We start from the raw sequence: 21,146 nt of genomic DNA on the forward strand, positions 1-21,146 counted from the left end.
CAAATAACGCGTGGTGGAAAACCATTTGAACTGGTTTGAAGAGCACACAGAGAGCGAGCCTCTTGACATTACAGCACTTTGAAATGACAGCCGCTTGAAAATCAATTGGCTGCTTCAGCCTTCAACATGCCCTCAATTAACGCCAGCTTTGTCTCTGAAACTGGAAGGATAGACAACTTCAGAGGAAAGGGGTGGATGTCGGGGTTGTTTGGGATTCTACCGAGCTGCTCTAGCATTCTACAAGCAACCGTGTTCCAAACACTATCATCTTGAATTCTGAGAGGAGGAACTTCCTCTATACAAACCTAGGAAGATAAATGCTAAATGCTCATTCAGGTTGCTGCTAGTGGCACCTGGCTCTGTGTGTGTGTGTGTGTGTGTGTGTGTGTGTGTGAGTGTGTGAGTGTGTGTGTGTGTGTGTGCGTGTGTGTGTGTGTGTGTGAGTGAGCGATAAATAACAATGGATCCACACGTCCGGTCAGGTTTAAGAGCTCATTATCTTGCCCTGTATTCAGAGCACCTTCACCCCGCTGAACCCCGCGGCTGTGAGCTCGCTGCTCGCTCGATCTTGACAGCGACGCGGCTTTTAATGAATGGACTCCCAGCAAGAGCCTGTGTCAGCCACACCGCTGACAGTTAGATCCATGGCAACGCAGTCAATCATGATGAAGCAGTGTAGTGCCCGTTGCCGAGGAGGGGAGGGACTGGAACGAGGCAGGGCAGGGCAGGGCATCGACAATGTAACTATGTTACATATTCCAAGATGGCGTAGTAGTGCAGTTGTGTTTTTATCGTCTGTCTGTAAATAGCCTGTAAATACCCTATTTTTTCGTACATATTTCCCTATCAGACTTTTCATCCTTCTACAAGATATACTTTCCTGCAACCCGCCTCACTCAATGTGGAACGGATTCTATTATTGACTTACCTTGACTTACCTTTATCTAGAATCTAGAATCTCCAGTTGAAACTAGCTAGCCAGCTAACTAGCTACTTGCTATTTGCTATTAGCCACAGCTAGCGGTGTTTCACCCAGAACATTTGATTTTTTTCTGCGGGATTAATTTTAATCACTGGACATTGATCACCGGATATTCGGCCAGTCTGCACAGCGCGTTATCGACCCAGAACATATCAGTTTTTCCGCCGGAATCACTGAATCACTGGACCTTTAACTCCGGATTCATCGCTACCAGCTAGCTACCACCAGCCAGCTACAACAAAACGGACGCTGTGGTCTGGCTAATCATCTGTCAACCGGACGGGACCACCTGGTGTTGACACGGAGCCCCGCCGATCCTACACGACTGGTCTGCCGACGAAATCGTCTGATGTGGTTACGACGTTAACCACGAAGATTCCATCCATCTGATAGCCCTGGCCCGCTAGCACACGCTAGCCGTGGCCTCTTACTAGTGCTTCACCACCGGACCTTATGATAACTCAGCTATACAGCTGATATCTGCTGGACTGTTCCTTTTTACGGTACTACATCCTGTTTATGTTTAGCCTCAGCCCAAACATGGTTAGTTTATTGTTGTTTCGGTTATTTCTAATTGTACTATATCACTGTAGACCCCCCAGCCTAGCTAAACCTGCCTTAGATAGCTCATTTGCACCTCCCCCTATACACGCGGAGACCGACACAATTGATGACTCTAGCGATGCTATCTCTTTCATTGTTACCCAATGCTTAGGGTTACCTCCACTTTACTCATATCCTTCCATATCCTTGTCTGTACATAATGCCCTGAATCTTTTCTATAACACCCGGAAATCTGCCCCCTTTATTCTATGTACCCAACGCACTAGAAGACCAGTTCTTAAAGCCTTTAGCCGTATCCTTATTCTAGTCCTCCTCTGTTCCTCTGGTGATGTAGAGGCTAACCCAGGCCCTGCAGCCCTCAGTATCACTCCTACTCCCCAGGCGCTATCATTTGATGACTTCTGTAATCGCAAAAGTCTTGGTTTCTTGCACATAAATATCAGAAGTCTACTTCCTAAGTTTGAGTTATTCACTGCGTTAGCACACTCTGCCAACCCTGATGTTCTAGCAGTGTCTGAATCCTGGCTCAGGAAGGCCACCAAAAATTCTGAAATTTCCATCCCCAACTATAACATTTTCCGTCTAGATAGAACTGCCAAAGGGGGTGGAGTTGCAATCTACTGTAGAGATAGCCTGCAGAGCTCTATCATACTATCCAGGTCTGTGCCCAAACAGTTTGAGCTTTTACTTCTAAAAATCCACCTTTCCAGAAATAAGTCTCTCACTGTTGCCGCTTGCTACAGACCCCCCTCAGCCCCCAGCTGTGCCCTGGACACCATATGTGAATTGATTGCCCCCCATTTATCCTCAGAGTTTGTACTGCTTGGTGACCTAAATTGGGATATGCTTAATACCCCAGCCATCCTACAATCCAAGCTAGATGCCCTCAACCTCACGCAAATTATCAACGAACCTACCAGGTACAACCCTAAATCCGTAAACATGGGTACCCTCATAGATATCATCCTGACTAACATACCCTCTAAATACACCTCAGCTGTCTTCAACCAGGATCTCAGCGATCACTGCCTTATTGCCTGCGTCCGTAACGGGTCCGCGGTCAAACGACCACCCCTCATCACTGTCAAACGCTCCCTAAAACACTTTAGCGAGGAGGCCTTCCTAATTGACCTGGCCCAGGTATCCTGGATGGATATAGATCTCATTCCGTCAGTAGAGGATGCCTGGTTGTTCCTTAAAAGTAATTTCCTCTCAATCTTAAATAAACATGCCCCATTCAAAAAATACAGAACTAAGAACCGATATAGCCCCTGGTTCTCCTCAGACTTGACTGCCCTTGACCAGCACAAAAACATCCTGTGGCGTACAGCATTAGCATCAAATAGCCCCCGCGATATGCAACTTTTCAGGGACGTTAGGAACCAATATACACAAGCAGTCAGGAAAGCAAAGGCTAACTTTTTCAAACAGAAATTTGCATCCTGTAGCACTAACTCCAAAAAGTTTTGGGACACTGTAAAGTCCATGGAGAATAAGAGCACTTCCTCCCAGCTGCCCACTGCACTGAGGCTAGGAAACACTATCACCACCGATAAATCTACAATAATCGAGAATTTCAACAAGCATTTTGCTACAGCTGGCCATGCTTTCCATCTGGCTACCACTAACCCGGCCACCAACTCTGCACCCTCTGCTGCAACTTGCCCATGCCCCCCCCGCTTCTCCTTCACACAAATTCAGACAGCTGATGTTTTGAAAGCGCTGCAAAATCTGGACCCCTACAAATCAGCTGGGCTAGACAATCTGGACCCTTTCTTTCTAAAACTAGCCGCCGAAATTGTCGCTACTCCTATTACTAGTCTGTTCAACCTCTCTTTCATAACGTCTGAGATCCCCAGAGATTGGAAAGCTGCCGCGGTCATCCCCCTCTTCAAAGGGGGTGACACTCTAGATCCAAATTGCTACAGACCTATATCCATCCTGCCCTGCCTTTCGAAAGTATTCGAAAGCCAAGTTAACAAACAGATAATCGACCATTTCGAATACCACCGTACCTTCTCCGCTATGCAATCCGGTTTCCGAGCTGGTCACGGGTGCACTTCAGCCACGCTCAAGGTCCTAAACGATATTATAACCGCGATTGATAATAGACAGTACTGTGCAGCCGTCTTCATCGACCTGGCCAAGGCTTTCGACTCTGTCAACCACCGCATTCTTATTGGCAGACTAAATAGCCTTGGTTTCTCAAATGACTGCCTCGCCTGGTTCACCAACTACTTCTCAGATAGAGTTCAGTGTGTCAAATCGGAGGGCCTGTTGTCTGGACCTATGGCAGTCTCTATGGGGGTGCCACAGGGTTCAATTCTTGGGCCGACACTTTTCTCCGTGTATATCAATGATGTCGCTCTTGCTGCTGGTGACTCTCAGATCCACCTCTACGCAGACGACACCATTTTGTATACATCTGGCCCTTCATTGGACACTGTGTTAACAAACCTCCAAACGAGCTTCAATGCCATACAACAATCCTTCAGTAGCCTCCAACTGCTCTTAAACACTAGTAAAACTAAATGCATGCTTTTCAATCGAACGCTGCTGGCACCCGCCCACCCGACTAGAATCACCACTCTCGACGGGTCTGACCTAGAGTATGTGGACAACTACAAATACCTAGGTGTCTGGTTAGACTGTAAACTCAACTTCCAGACTCACATAAAGAATCTCCAATCCAAAGTTAAATCTAGAATCGGCTTCCTATTTCGCAACAAAGCCTCCTTCACTCATGCTGCCAAACATGCCCTCGTAAAACTGACTATCCTACCGATCCTTGACTTCGGCGATGTCATTTACAAAATAGCCTCCAACACTCTACTCAGCAAATTGGATGTAGTCTATCACAGTGCCATCCGTTTTGTCTCCAAAGCCCCATACACTACCCACCACTGTGACCTGTACGCTCTTGTTGGCTGGTCCTCACTACATGTTCGTCGTCAAACCCACTGGCTCCAGGCCATCTATAAATCACTGCTAGGCAAATCCCCGCCTTATCTTAGCTCATTGGTCACCATAGCAGCACCCACCCGTAGTCTGCGCTCCAGCAGGTATATCTCACTGGTCATTCCCAAAGCCAACACCTCCTTTGGCCGCCATTCCTTCCAGTTCTCTGCTGCCAATGACTGGAACGAATTGCAAAAATCTCTGAAGCTGGAGACTCTTATCTCCCTCAATAAATTTAAGCATCAGTTGTCAGAGCACCTTACCGATCACTGCACCTGTACACAGCCCATCTGAAATTAGCCCACCCAACTACCTCATCCCTATATTGTTATTTATTTTGCTCTTTTGCACACCAGTATCTCTATTTGCACATAATCTCTTGCACATCTAGCATTCCAGTGTTAATACTATTGTAATTATTCTGCACTATAGCCTATTTATTGCCTTACCTCCATAACTTGCTACATTTGCACACACTGTATATATATTTTCTGTTGTATTTCTGACTTTATGTTTTTTACCCCATATGTAACTCTGTGTTGTTGTTTTTTTTATTGCACTACTATGCTTTATCTTGGCCAGGTCGCAGTTGTAAATGAGAACCTGTTCTCAACTGGCTTACCTGGTTAAATAAAGGTGAAATAAAAAATAAAAAAATATGTTTAGTTCAATGATTAGGCTACGCCCCAACCAAACTTTGGTTTCCCCCTTACTGTCTGAGAGGATTTGAATTGGACATTTTGAGAGGCTAAGGGTATTGCTTTTGTGGCTTTCGCACTCATTCTGTATATGAAAACCTTTCCTCCCTCTAGATGATATTAAAAACAGGCCCAACTGACCCAGGAACACTCATTACATTTCTCGACCTATCAGATTGGTGGTTAATCAATACAGACCTATGACTTTGCTAAATAATAAATAGTCAAATGGTTCCAGATAGATTAACAAATAAGCAAGGAAGCAGTCCCCGTTGTGGCTAACACTACTGGTATTGCTGCCATGGTGTGACGGAATGGTTGTATTCTGGGCCACATTAACTGCAGTGGATCACCATTCATTACATATACACAGACACACACACAAACACCCACATACACATACACCCACACAAACAAACACCCACATACATATACACAGACACACACGTCATGCTCCCTAGTGAAAGTGCCACAGAGAGAGGATGACACTGGTACCCCCAAAGCCACTCAATCAAGCCTGGCTGGCTATATCCTGAAATAACACAGGCCTGGTTAGCTATATCCTGAAATAACACAGGCCTGGCTGGCTATATCCTGAAATAACACAGGCCTGGCTGTCTATATCCTGAAATAACACAGGCCTGGCTGGCTATATCCTGAAATAACACAGGCCTGGCTGGCTATATCCTGAAATAACACAGGCCTGGCTGGCTATATCCTGAAATAACACAGGCCTGGCTGGCTATATCCTGAAATAACACAGGCCTGGCTGTCTATATCCTGAAATAACACAGGCCTGGCTGGCTATATCCTGAAATAACACAGGCCTGGCTGGCTATATCCTGAAATAACACAGGCCTGGCTGGCTATATCCTGAAATAACACAGGCCTGGCTGGCTATATCCTGAAATAACACAGGCCTGGCTGGCTATATCCTGAAATAACACAGGCCTGGTGTCACGTCTCCTCCCGTTGCTCCCCTCCAGCGCTCTGATCCGCCGGTCTACTGAGACACCAGTCTGAGCGCACCACCTCGGCAAACACAGGAATGGAAACCCAACGCACCCTAATCACCTCCAGCGCACCTGCACCTCATCATCTCATCACCACCCCTATATAGCCCAGCGTTCCCTACTCCACCTTCCTCGCTCGGATCAGGGCGGTGTTTGATCATCCCACGGAGGGAAAGGACGGGGGGTGAGCGTCTCCTCCGGCTACAACAGAGAGAGGGGCCAGCGTCCGAGTACGCTCTGAGCTTTCGCACGGTGGCGGCGGCATCTTCCGGATGGAATGAGCATGCTCTGCGCACGGCCTTCAGGAGAGGCTTACGGGAGGACGTTAAGACGGAACTCGTATGTCGGGACGACGAGATGGACCTTGATACCCTCATCACCACGTCCATCCGTCTTGACGACATGTTGAGCGAGAGGCGGCGTTCCCAACACCTCCCGGAGCCTCGACGCTCACCCCATCAGCGCTATGGAAGCCGCCCTGCCTCTGAGTCCTCACATGGCGGTGGGCAGCACCCCCTACACCACCATGGACAACAGATCTCCTGGCGGCTCCCTATCTAGGCGGTATGACTCCCGTAGCCGCTCCGTGAGTGTTACGTCATCTCCTATCACAAAACCATTGTTTTTAGTTCCCATAACGGTGACTGGTTATTCCTTCTCTTCCATTTCCACTGCAATGATAGATTCCGGATCAGCGGGGAACCTTATAGATAGGGAGCTGGTCCCTGAATGGGGGTTTTCCACTGTGCCACTGCCTTCTCCGCTACACATCACCTCGCTGGACAATAAACCCCTTGGATCAGGCACCATTACGCACGTCACTCTCCCCATCACCATCACCATTCCCACACTACCGGAGCACCACGAGGAGCTGTCATTCCACATCGTCACGTCACCCCTTCCACCGGATCTTCTTGGGATTGCCCTGGCTCAGACTACACAACTCCACTATCAATTGGATCACCAAGAGGATCACAGCCTGGTCCAACTCATGCCGGAAGACCTGCCTGCCGGTGGTTTGTTGTTCCACGTCAGTGGAGAGTCCGGAGTCCGCCCTCCAGCCCAACATTCCACGTGAGTACTCAGATCTCTCCGATGTCTTCTCTTCATTAAAGGCTAAGTGTCTCCCTCCTCACAGGCCCTGGGACTGCACCATTGACCTGCTGGAGGGACAACACCCCCCGAAGAGTCGCATTTACCCCCTTTCCATGGCGGAGACTGAGGCCATGGAGAAGAAGTATGTGGCGGAGACCCTGAAACAGGGGTTCACAGCCTGTTGGTGAAGGGGGAGAAATGTGAATTCCACCCACAGGCCATCTCCTTCCTGGGATACAGGATCAGTCCTCAGGGGGTGTTCATGGAAAGAGCGAAGGCGGACGCCGTCAGGTCATGGCCAGTCCTCACCACCATCAAGGGGCCTACAGAGCTTCCTGGGCTTCGCCAATTTCTACCGGCGTTTCATCAGGTCCTTCAGCTCCATAGCCGCCCCACTCAACTATCTCCTTAAGGGTGGGCCTCAGAAGCTGACCTGGAACCCTGAGGCTGACGCTGCCTTCAAGAGACTGAAGGAGAGGTTCACATTTCACCACAGCGCCCATCCTAAAACATCCCCACTGTAGGAAAAACTCAACCAGTAGTAGTGTCTGTCTGGCTCAGCATGCAAATACACGGTTCAGGAGACATTACATTTCTGACTTTAGGTAGCGCTCCAGGAAAACAGTGCTTCATGATCTGGGAGTCAAGGACTAAGGGTGAGGCCCGACTGGCCTGTTGATTTGATCCGTAACCGTGATTTCTAATGCTTTCTCAATGGGAGTCGTACGTTGACGGTCAGCGGCGATGATGCGTCCATATCCATACTATCTCGCAGACAAAGTTCAGATGAGTTGAACTTTTGACTGGCTGACCGATACATAATCATCCGTTTAGCCAATTAGAAGAGGGCCTAAATTAATTTGACAGACCCCTAAATATACATTACCATACGAGGTCACAGTGACGGACCCCTAAATGCACATTACCATACGAGGTCACAGTAACAGAACCCTAAACTCACATTATCCTACGAGGTCACACAGCGACAGACCCCTAAACATACATTACCATACGAGGTCACACAGTGACAGACCCCTAAATGCACATTACCATACGAGGTCACACCGTGACAGGCCCCTAAAGTACATTACCATACGAGGTCACACAGTGACAGACCCCTAAACGCACATTACCATACGAAGTCACACAGTGACAGACCCCTAAATGCACATTACCATACGAGGTCACACCGTGACAGACCCCTAAAGTACATTACCATACGAGGTCACACAGTGACAGACCCCTAAACGCACATTACCATACGAAGTCACACAGTGACAGACCCCTAAATGTACATTACCATACGAGGTCACACAGTGACAGACCCCTAAACGCACATTACCATACGAAGTCACACAGTGACAGACCCCTAAACGCACATTACCATACGAAGTCACACAGTGACAGACCCCTAAACGCACATTACCATACGAAGTCACACAGTGACAGACCCCTAAATGCACATTACCATACGAGGTCACACAGTGACAGACCCCTAAAGCACATTACCATACGAGGTCACACAGTGACAGACCCCTAAATGCACATTACCATACGAGGTCACACAGTGACAGACCCCTAAATCTACATTACCATATGAAGTCACACAGTGACAGACCCCTAAACGCACATTACCATACGAGGTCACACCGTGACAGACCCCTAAATCTACATTACCATACGAGGTCACACAGTGACAGACCCCTAAATCTACATTACCATATGAAGTCACACAGTGACAGAACCCTAAATCTACATTACCATACGAGGTCACACAGTGACAGACCCCTAAATCTACATTACCATATGAAGTCACACAGTGACAGACCCCTAAATCTACATTACCATACGAGGTCACACAGTGACAGAACCCTAAATGTAACACATTTTAGATCAGCAATCCTGACAGGCAAAGTTCAGTTGTTACAACTGCAGGAACCAAAGTACAGCAAGTATCAGGTAATTATATTATATTTTCAAGTGCTTCACGATAAATATTTCACCCGAGTCTTGCATCACTGAAACAATTAACAGATGGATATGCAGAATTATAAATTGATTCAATATTTCTCCTAAACATTTTGGCTGGTACGAGGCTACATCTATCCGGTCTAACCTCTGCCATTGTGATAATTGACTCAGCACTAGGCATAGCAATACAAGAACACAGTAAATAATATCTCCTCTGAAGAGAGAAATGCATCCAGTCGGCATAGCATAAGAACACATTATGCTTTCTCTCTATCTACCGATTGGCTCAAAAACTGTCAAAAAATTAATAATAAAAAAGGTAACTAATGAACTCATACAGTAGACTAGATGGGTTATGTTATGAGATCTAGCAGACACAAGTAATTAATGTTAGCTTGGTTATTCACAGATCAAGCTTGTTATTTACATTTACATTTTAGTCATTTAGCAGACGCTCTTATCCAGAGCGACTTACAGTTAGTGCATACATTTTTATATATATATATTTTTTTTCATACTGGCCCCCCATGGGAATCGAACCCACAACCCTGGCGTTGCAAACGCCATGCTCTACCAACTGAGCTACCCTGGACGACGCTCTGCTTGTTAATGTGGGCAGCGCCTGATTGTATCACTGATAAACATTCACCTAGTTACCGTTTTTGACCCAGAGCGACCTTTCCAACATAATCATAAATATTGTGTGGCCTTAGCTATACACACACACCATTGTTAAACTTAGGTTTTGGTTCAATGTCTTGATTCCAGCCAGCAGTTGGTTTTGAAACACTTGACAGAGACACCGACAGCTAGCTACTGTTCACTAGCTTTAATTGTCAATGTGTAGAAAGTGATATTTAGCAACACAGCGCAGCTCCCCACACAACTTTGCAGTGCACATGCCATGGCATGAGAACGCAAGTTCAACCGTCTTTGCATGACACTCTCGTATGTGGTTAATTGGACAAGACTAGACAACCCGTCGCTAGCGGCTAGCTAGTTAGCTAGCTACAGTAACGTTTTAACTAAACTAATATGGTGAAGGATTAAAAAGATAGCACACGCTTACCTCTTTTGACGGCCTCGTCATACGAAAGGAAACCTATCCTTGACTCCTTGGCACCCATGTTGCCCTCATTTCACTACGATGTGAGAAAAATAAACGTTGAGTGTACGAACGGCGCCTGTTGCGAAAATCCGTTACCTGCACTGGGCTCAGCTGTGTTTTCACCGAACGACGCCGCTCCTCGCGGACGCTTTGCTTTGGTCACATGACTGGAGTTCCATGGGTCATCTGATTGGGCGGACGCTTTGCTTTGGTCACATGACTGGAGTTCCATGGGTCATCTGATTGGGCGGACGCTTTGCTTTGGTCACGTGACTGGAGTTCCATGGGTCATCTGATTGGTTGGCATGACATGGTTGTGCGATGCACATTAGGTATTTCTACAGTCTATGGAGTGAAAGCATGAGGTGAACAAAATACAGCCAGTTTTCAGATGCTGTTACAATTACGTAGCGCAGTACCCCACCCATTTGCAAAGCTATGTTGCCGAATCGTCTCACACAATGAAACAGTTTTGGGTCTGTTTACTATTTTACGCTACCATTTTGTAAAACTGTCAATGTTGTCCTTGTCGCTGGCTCCCTCATGTGGATATAGTTCAAAAAGGTTTCATCATAAAGTTTGCAGAATTTGCAGTGCACAAGATAAAGCTTGTCAAGATTCAGTATTGCAATGTGAAAGTTATATTTTTCTAACAATTGGTCTACTGGTATAATACTGTACTACATGTTGCATTGGATACACTTGTTTTTTTTCACTAGTTTATTCGTTTTTATAATTAATCAATTCTCTATTATGTGCTGTATTCATGATTGTATGTGTGATAAAACATGATTATCTACAATATCTGATCATTTGCACAGATCAGCAATAGTCAAGAATGTTGACACCTAAGCAAGAGAAACAAATATATATTTTTATTCAAATATACCTATCTGAGCCCTATACTACGAATATAGTTTGAGGAGTTAGCGAGTTATCTTTAGTCAACTCTGAATTCTTCTTGGGATAACCAGCACTTCTAAAAGTCTTATTCACATGATAGTCTGCTTAATTTGCAAGACACCTTTTCTTTCATTTTGATTTAGGAAATTAAAATGTGGCACGGACTTCACCATGGATTGATGTTACAGCATTGTCTCAATGCAAAGTTCTGCGTTCGACTAGCCACGTGCGACATGCACGCGCAGTTACAAGCCTGCTAGAGTTAGCCGCAGACGGACAAGCAATATCCACCCCTCTGCATAGCCACTGGAAGTAGGGGTGCTGAGGGATTTTTATCCCCCCAAAAATAATATATTATAAAAAATATTTATAATTTAGAAAATAAAAATATCTCACAAAAGTAGTGCACTGGGCCCTTAATATGTCCCTCTTCCTCTCTCTCAGTCTCTCCCTGGACTGTTGGTCCTCTGTCTTCTTCTCTTTCTGTCTCTCCTAGCAGGGAACCCCACTCTGCCTCCTCTTCTTCGCTCTCTTCCTCCACTGGACCCCACTCTGCCTCCTCTCTTTCCATCTCTTCCTCCACTGGACCCTCAACCTCCACCTCTATTTCAGCCCTCTCCTCGAATTCCTCCTCTCTTCCAGCCTCCTTTGTTGGTTTAGCAGTAGGAGGGGGTCGGGGGCAGACTTGATAGGCGCCCTGCTTCCAAGATCCACACACAACACATTCCAATCACCACCTCAGAGATAACACCCTTGATCGGCACCCTGCTTCGAAGATCAACACACGACACATTCCAATCATCACCCCAGAGATAACACCCTTCATCAGCGCCCTGCTTCCAAGATCCACACACAACACATTCCAATCCCATATCTTTTTGAGTCACAGAGCTCCTTCTGTTCCAAAGATACACAAAAAAAAACATTAAGCCCACTCATTTTTTTTTTAATTTTTTTTATTTTTTATTTCACCTTTATTTAACCAGGTAAGCCAGTTGAGAACAGGTTCTCATTTACAACTGCGACCTGGCCAAGATAAAGCAAAGTAGTGCAATAAAAACAACACAGAGTTACATATGGGGTAAAAAAAAAACATAAAGTCAGAAATACAACAGAAAATATATATACAGTGTGTGCAAATGTAGCAAGTTATGGAGGTAAGGCAATAAATAGGCTATAGTGCAGAATAATTACAATAGTATTAACACTGGAATGCTAGATGTGCAAGAGATGATGTGCAAATAGAGATACTGGGGTGCAAAAGAGCAAAATAAATAACAATATAGGGATGAGGTAGTTGGGTGGGCTAATTTCAGATGGGCTGTGTACAGGTGCAGTGATCGGTAAGGTGCTCTGACAACTGATGCTTAAAGTTATTGAGGGAGATAAGAGTCTCCAGCTTCAGAGATTTTTGCAATTCGTTCCAGTCATTGGCAGCAGAGAACTGGAAGGAATGGCGGCCAAAGGAGGTGTTGGCTTTGGGAATGACCAGTGAGATATACCTGCTGGAGCGCAGACTACGGGTGGGTGCTGCTATGGTGACCAATGAGCTAAGATAAGGCGGGGATTTGCCTAGCAGTGATTTATAGATGGCCTGGAGCCAGTGGGTTTGACGACGAACATGTAGTGAGGACCAGCCAACAAGAGCGTACAGGTCACAGTGGTGGGTAGTGTATGGGGCTTTGGAGACAAAACGGATGGCACTGTGATAGACTACATCCAATTTGCTGAGTAGAGTGTTGGAGGCTATTTTGTAAATGACATCGCCGAAGTCAAGGATCGGTAGGATAGTCAGTTTTACGAGGACATGTTTGGCAGCATGAGTGAAGGAGGCTTTGTTGCGAAATAGGAAGCCGATTCTAGATTTAACTTTGGATTGGAGATTCTTTATGTGAGTCTGGAAGTTGAGTTTACAGTCTAACCAGACACCTAGATATTTGTAGTTGTCCACATAGTCTAGGTCAGACCCGTCGAGAGTGGTGATTCTAGTCGGGTGGGCGGGTGCTAGCAGCGTTCGATTGAAAAGCATGCATTTAGTTTTACTAGTGTTTAAGAGCAGTTGAAGGCTACTGAAGGATTGTTGTATGGCATTGAAGCTCGTTTGGAGGTTTGTTAACACAGTGTCCAATGAAGGGCCAGATGTATACAAAATGGTGTCGTCTGCGTAGAGGTGGATCTGAGAGTCACCAGCAGCAAGAGCGACATCATTGATATACACAGAGAAAAGTGTCGGCCCAAGAATTGAACCCTGTGGCACCCCCATAGAGACTGCCATAGGTCCAGACAACAGGCCCTCCGATTTGACACACTGAACTCTATCTGAGAAGTAGTTGGTGAACCAGGCGAGGCAGTCATTTGAGAAACCAAGGCTATTTAGTCTGCCAATAAGAATGCGGTGGTTGACAGAGTCGAAAGCCTTGGCCAGGTCGATGAAGACGGCTGCACAGTACTGTCTATTATCAATCGCGGTTATAATATCGTTTAGGACCTTGAGCGTGGCTGAAGTGCACCCGTGACCAGCTCGGAAACCGGATTGCATAGCGGAGAATGTCATGAGCCTCTCACTCCACCGGGTTACCACCCTAATTTTCTTCCACTCTGCTCACCACTCTCTCTACTCAGCCTAACTAGCTCCACCTGTCCCTGCTCTGCTCTGCTCTAATTACTCTGCCAGCTGCGCTGCATTACCCACTACCTCTCCCAGTATTTAAGGCCCTGTCTTTCAGCTCTCCGGTGTCAGATCGTCTGCAAAGCTCACTCCCGGAACCTGTTTGCTCGCGCTTCTGGCTCACCCTGGTTTTGTGACCCCGGACCTGCCTGATTTTTGGATACTCTTCTGCCCCAGGAGATCCAGACCTGCTTTCTGCCTTAACGACTCCTGACTACTCTTCAATCCCGGTAACTCTGACCAGCCTTCTGCCTTGCTACTACGTATTTTGGATTTCCCTTGAACTGTACTGCTGCCTTGTTTCATTCCGCCCTGTTGTGTCTGTGTCTCCCCCCCCCAGGACTTCTGGACCACCCACCACCGGCTTCATAGGACGCATCGCTGCCACTGGGGGGGGCACAGACCCAGCATATTGGACGGGATCCCTGTTACCCCTGGAGCCTTCATTCACTCCCTACTTCCCTTTTCCCTTAAGTTTTAATAAACTTTCTGGTGTGACGCAATTGTGGTCCTCTGGTCGTCTGTCTGAACCGTGACAGTACGATCTGACCATTATGGACTCAGCGCACACTTCCCTCGACATGGAAACCGATGAGCATGAGCAGCAGTTCCAGCAGCAGCAACAACAACTCGCCATGATCATTCAACTCCTCACCAACCTTACCCCAGCCAGTCTGCCCACCAGCCCTGCCCCCGAGTTACCTGCCCCGGTCATTGCAGCCGCTGCTCCGGAACCCAAGATTGGAAACCCCGAGCGGTTCAACGGCGATTCAACCCAGGTCCGGCCATTCCTGACTAGCTGCCGACTTCAGTTCTCCTTGCAGCCAAGGACCTTCGCCACGGAGGGGGCTAAAGTTGGGTATGCCATCACTCACCTGACGGGCCGAGCTCGACTCTGGGGAACAGCAGAGTTCGAACGTCAAACCCCCGCATGTGCAACCTTCGACCTGTTTGCTGAGGAGATGCTGAAGGTGTTTGACCTGGATTCACCAACCGCAGAGGCGTCTCGTGAACTGTTCAGTATTCGACAAGGCAGACGTACAGTCGCAGACCATTCCATCGACTTCCGAACCCTGGCTAGACGAAGTTCTTGGAACACACCATCGTTGGTGGACGCGTTCTTCCATAGTTTGGCTGACTATATCAAGGACGAGTTGGTCTCCCATGAACTGCCTTCCACTCTTGATGAAGCCATCGCACTGACTGTCAGGATCGACAGAAGGATACAGACCCGTCGTCGTGAGAGGGGGCGCCAAGGTCCACCTACTACCGGCATTCGGAGAGATCCGACTGGGCTCCTGTCATCTACTGCCACTCACCCAGGTCAGCTTGATCAGTCTGAGCCTATGGAGATTGGGCGAGCCTCTCTCACTCCTGCAGAGCGCCAGCGCCGCTTCACCTCAAACCTCTGCCTCTATTGTGGAGGTGATGGACATCGTGTGGTAACCTGCCCTTTAAAGGGGCGAAGCTCACCGGGCATAGGGGGAGTCCGGTTGAGTTCTATGACCATCCAGTCCTCCGACCGCAAACCCCTGCTGCAAGTTCACCTCCGCCTCTCTGACTCAACTCACACCCTGGCTGCTCTGGTGGATTCTGGCGCCGAAGCCAACATAATGGACATCAAGCTGGCACGCCAACTGGGACTGGAGAACCTCCGTTTGACACCTCCTATTCCTGCCCGGGCACTGGACGGACACTTACTCGGATCGGTCACTCATGTCACGGCCCCGGTCTCGATGGGTCTGTCCGGAAACCATCAAGAAACTATCCAGTTTCACCTGCTCCCCTCTCCAGGCCAACCCCTCATCCTGGGTTACCCATGGCTCCGCCGGCACAACCCTCAGCTCGACTGGGTGACCGGGGTGATCAGGGAGTGGGGAGAGGACTGCCACCGAACCTGCCTGCTTGCTGCCGCACTACCCCCTCGGCCAGAACCTACTAACTCCGCTCCTGACCTCTCCAATGTCCCAGAATGCTACCATGGTCTCAGAGAGGTGTTTAACAAAGCAAGAGCCACATCTCTGCCCCCTCACCGACCGTACGACTGTGCCATCGACCTCCTCCCTGGAACAGCCCCTCCAAAGGGTCGTCTTTATTCGTTGTCTGCTCCTGAAAGAAAGTCCATGGAGGACTACATCAATGGCTCTCTGTCCGCAGGATTAATCCGTTCATCTTCATCTCCTGCTGGTGCTGGCTTCTTCTTTGTGGGGAAGAAGGACGGATCTCTTCGCCCCTGCATCGACTACAGGGGACTCAACGACATCACAGTGAAAAACCGTTACCCTCTGCCTCTGCTCACCTCTGCTTTTGAGTTGCTCCAGGGAGCCACTGTTTTTACCAAGTTGGATCTCAGAAACGCTTACCACCTAGTGCGGATCCGGGAGGGAGATGAATGGAAAACCGCATTCAATACACCAACAGGCCACTACGAGTATCTGGTTATGCCTTTTGGCCTCACCAATGCTCCTGCTGTGTTCCAGGCTCTAGTGAATGATGTACTGCGGGACATGTTAAACAAGTTTGTCTTCGTTTACCTGGATGACATCTTAATCTACTCCAGAAACCTGTCTGAACACACCCGCCATGTCCAGCAAGTCCTTCATCGTCTTCTGGAGAATTCCCTCTACGCCAAGGCAGAGAAATGTGAGTTTCACGTCAAGACAGTGGCCTTCCTGGGGTACATAGTGGCAGAGGGAAGTATCCAAATGGATCCGGCCAAAGTATCAGCAGTCACTTCATGGCCAGTTCCGGAGAACAGAAAGAAGCTGCAACAGTTTCTGGGGTTTGCTAACTTCTATAGGAAGTTTATCCGGAACTACAGTACCGTTGCTGCCCCTCTCACTGCTCTAACCAGCACCAAGCAACCCTTCACCTGGACCCCAGCAGCCGACAAAGCCTTCAGTACCCTCAAGGTGAGGTTCACCTCCGCTCCCATCCTCCAGATGCCTGATGTGGACCGGCAATTCATTGTGGAGGTGGACGCCTCGGATGTGGGAGTTGGTGCTGTGATTTCTCAGTGGGCTGCGGAGGATAGGAAGCTCCATCCCTGTGCCTTTTTCTCACGTCGGTTGTCCCCCTCTGAGTGCAATTACGACATAGGGAACCGTGAGCTGCTGGCTGTGAAGCTTGCCTTGGAGGAGTGGCGTCACTGGCTGGAGGGGTCCACCATTCCATTTCTCGTTTGGACCGATCATAAGAACTTGGAGTACATCCGCACGGCCAAACGGTTGAACTCCAGGCAGTCCCGCTGGGCCCTGTTCTTCACCAGGTTTAATTTCACTCTGTCATACCGGCCTGGATCACGCAACACCAAGCCAGACGCCCTCTCCCGTCAATTCCAGAAGGATGACACCCCCTCCAAGGACCCTGTGTCGATTCTGCCAAGTCCCTGCATCGTTGCAGCTCTGACCTGGGCTGTTGAGGAACAGGTGCTGGAAGCTCTCCGTAACCAGCCAGGTCCCAGCACTTGCCCAGCTGACCGCCTTTTTGTCCCCGAAGACCTGAGGTCCCAGGTCGTTCAGTGGGGACATGACTCCCGCCTAGCTTGTCACCCTGGCTCCACCCGCACTTACAACCTGCTCGCCCAGAGGTTCTGGTGGCCCTCTCTGAGAAAGGATGTACGGGAATTCGTCCAAGCCTGCCCCATCTGCAACCAACACAAGTCGTCCTGCCAGCCCCCAGCCGGATTGCTGCAGCCCCTGCCTGTGCCCAGACGTCCCTGGTCTCACATCGCCCTTGACTTTGTCACGGGGCTGCCCCCTTCAAGTGGCATGACCGTCATTCTCACCATAGTTGACCGTTTCAGCAAGATGGCACACTTCATTCCCCTCCCCAAGCTCCCAACCGCCAAGGAGACCGCCCAGGTGGTCCTGGAACACGTCTTCCGGATCCACGGACTGCCAAAGGATGTAGTTTCTGACCGTGGTCCACAATTCTCCTCCGCCTTTTGGAAGGAGTTCTGTCACCTGCTGGGAGCCACAGTCAGTCTGACTTCCGGATTCCATCCCCAATCCAATGGGCAGTCAGAGCGGGCTAATCAGGAGCTCGAGAAGGCACTGCGATGCATGACTTCACGCAACCCCCACTCCTGGTCGCAGCAATTGACATGGGTGGAGTACGCACACAATTCTCTGACCTGCTCTGCCATCGGTATGTCCCCTTTCCAATGTGTTTATGGATACCAGCCTCCTCTATTTGCCAGCCAGGAAGAGGAGGTTACTTGCCCATCTGCACTTGCTTTTGCCCGTCGATGTCGCCGCACCTGGTCACAAGCCCGAGCCACACTCCTCAGATCCGTTGCCAGCTACACTACCGGGGCCAACCGTCGGAGAATTCCTGCTCCCACCTACCATGTTGGTCAAAGGGTGTGGTTGTCAGCGAAGAACCTGCCACTCAGGGTGGAGTCGCAGAAGCTGGCACCTCGGTTCATTGGCCCATTCCCTATCATAAGAGTGATTAGCCCAACTGCTGTCCGGCTCCAACTGCCTAATTCCCTGAGGGTGCACCCCACTTTCCATGTGTCTAAGATTAAGCCCATCCATGAGAGTCCGCTGGTCCCTGCTGCGCCTTGTCCTCCTCCTCCACGGCTCGTCGATGGTGGTCTGGTTTACACCGTCCGCCGCCTGCTTCGGTCCAGACGGAGGGGTAGGGGTCTCCAGTACCTCATTGACTGGGAGGGCTATGGACCTGAGGAAAGGACCTGGGTGCCAGCTAGTCGGATTGTGGATAGGACTCTCATCACCGCTTTCCACCAACGGCATCCTGATCAACCTGCAATCCGTAGGGGCCGCCCCAGAGGGGTCCCTAACCGTCCTGCCCGCTCGGCTTCCTGTCCTGTGCCTGATCCTGTCTCGGGACCTGTCCCATCTCCCGACCACGGCCCTCCGGCTTCCTCCGAGGATGAGGACGTTCACTCGGACCGTTCGGAGGAGTTCTAGCCCTCCTCCGGCTCCCCTCCTCCCGCCCGGCGTGGTGTTGCTCTTGGGACTTCTGGGGCCGTCCCTTGGGGGGGGGGTTCTGTCATGAGCCTCTCACTCCACCGGGTTACCACCCTAATTTTCTTCCACTCTGCTCACCACTCTCTCTACTCAGCCTAACTAGCTCCACCTGTCCCTGCTCTGCTCTGCTCTAATTACTCTGCCAGCTGCGCTGCATTACCCACTACCTCTCCCAGTATTTAAGGCCCTGTCTTTCAGCTCTCCGGTGTCAGATCGTCTGCAAAGCTCACTCCCGGAACCTGTTTGCTCGCGCTTCTGGCTCACCCTGGTTTTGTGACCCCGGACCTGCCTGATTTTTGGATACTCTTCTGCCCCAGGAGATCCAGACCTGCTTTCTGCCTTAACGACTCCTGACTACTCTTCAATCCCGGTAACTCTGACCAGCCTTCTGCCTTGCTACTACGTATTTTGGATTTCCCTTGAACTGTACTGCTGCCTTGTTTCATTCCGCCCTGTTGTGTCTGTGTCTCCCCCCCCCAGGACTTCTGGACCACCCACCACCGGCTTCATAGGACGCATCGCTGCCACTGGGGGGGGCACAGACCCAGCATATTGGACGGGATCCCTGTTACCCCTGGAGCCTTCATTCACTCCCTACTTCCCTTTTCCCTTAAGTTTTAATAAACTTTCTGGTGTGACGCAATTGTGGTCCTCTGGTCGTCTGTCTGAACCGTGACAGAGAAGGTACGGTGGTATTCGAAATGGTCGATGATCTGTTTGTTAACTTGGCTTTCGAATACTTTCGAAAGGCAGGGCAGGATGGATATAGGTCTGTAGCAGTTTGGATCTAGAGTGTCACCCCCTTTGAAGAGGGGGATGACCACGGCAGCTTTCCAATCTCTGGGGATCTCAGACGTTATGAAAGAGAGGTTGAACAGACTAGTAATAGGGGTTGCGACAATTTCGGCGGCTAGTTTTAGAAAGAAAGGGTCCAGATTGTCTAGCCCAGCTGATTTGTAGGGGTCCAGATTTTGCAGCGCTTTCAAAACATCAGCTGTCTGAATTTGTGTGAAGGAGAAGCGGGGGGGGCATGGGCAAGTTGCAGCAGAGGGTGCAGAGTTGGTGGCCGGGTTAGTGGTAGCCAGATGGAAAGCATGGCCAGCTGTAGCAAAATGCTTGTTGAAATTCTCGATTATTGTAGATTTATCGGTGGTGATAGTGTTTCCTAGCCTCAGTGCAGTGGGCAGCTGGGAGGAAGTGCTCTTATTCTCCATGGACTTTACAGTGTCCCAAAACTTTTTGGAGTTAGTGCTACAGGATGCAAATTTCTGTTTGAAAAAGTTAGCCTTTGCTTTCCTGACTGCTTGTGTATATTGGTTCCTAACTTCCCTGAAAAGTTGCATATCGCGGGGGCTATTTGATGCTAATGCTGTACGCCACAGGATGTTTTTGTGCTGGTCAAGGGCAGTCAAGTCTGAGGAGAACCAGGGGCTATATCGGTTCATAGTTCTGTATTTTTTGAATGGGGCATGTTTATTTAAGATTGAGAGGAAATTACTTTTAAGGAACAACCAGGCATCCTCTACTGACGGAATGAGATCTATATCCATCCAGGATACCTGGGCCAGGTCAATTAGGAAGGCCTCCTCGCTAAAGTGTTTTAGGGAGCGTTTGACAGTGATGAGGGGTGGTCGTTTGACCGCAGACCCGTTACGGACGCAGGCAATAAGGCAGTGATCGCTGAGATCCTGGTTGAAGACAGCTGAGGTGTATTTAGAGGGTATGTTAGTCAGGATGATATCTATGAGGGTACCCATGTTTAAGGATTTAGGGTTGTACCTGGTAGGTTCGTTGATAATTTGCGTGAGGTTGAGGGCATCTAGCTTGGATTGTAGGATGGCTGGGGTATTAAGCATATCCCAATTTAGGTCACCAAGCAGTACAAACTCAGAGGATAAATGGGGGGCAATCAATTCACATATGGTGTCCAGGGCACAGCTGGGGGCTGAGGGGGGTCTGTAGCAAGCGGCAACAGTGAGAGACTTATTTCTGGAAAGGTGGATTTTTAGAAGTAGAAGCTCAAACTGTTTGGGCACAGACCTGGATAGTATGATAGAGCTCTGCAGGCTATCTCTACAGTAGATTGCAACTCCACCCCCTTTGGCAGTTCTATCTAGACGGAAAATGTTATAGAATTTTTGGTGGCCTTCCTGAGCCAGGATTCAGACACTGCTAGAACATCAGGGTTG

At 49.0% G+C, this 21,146-nt stretch overlaps 1 protein-coding gene across 1 annotated transcript in view; it reads right to left on the reverse strand.

The window, feature by feature from the left end:
* LOC311122739 (ubiquitin carboxyl-terminal hydrolase 32-like) overlaps positions 1 to 10,490 on the reverse strand; it is a 97,348-nt gene extending 86,858 nt beyond the window's left edge. Inside the window, exon 1 of the mRNA XM_084197064.1 lies at positions 10,351 to 10,490. Coding sequence (XP_084053190.1) covers positions 10,351 to 10,408 — 58 coding nt within the window. The 5' untranslated portion in view covers positions 10,409 to 10,490. The remainder of the gene's footprint in view (positions 1 to 10,350) is intronic.
* Positions 10,491 to 21,146: the final 10,656 nt, after the last annotated feature.

The sequence above is a fragment of the Coregonus lavaretus genome (assembly GCF_964263955.1).
Source record: "Coregonus lavaretus genome assembly, contig: HAP1_SCAFFOLD_614, whole genome shotgun sequence".
Lineage (NCBI taxonomy): Eukaryota > Metazoa > Chordata > Actinopteri > Salmoniformes > Salmonidae > Coregonus > Coregonus lavaretus.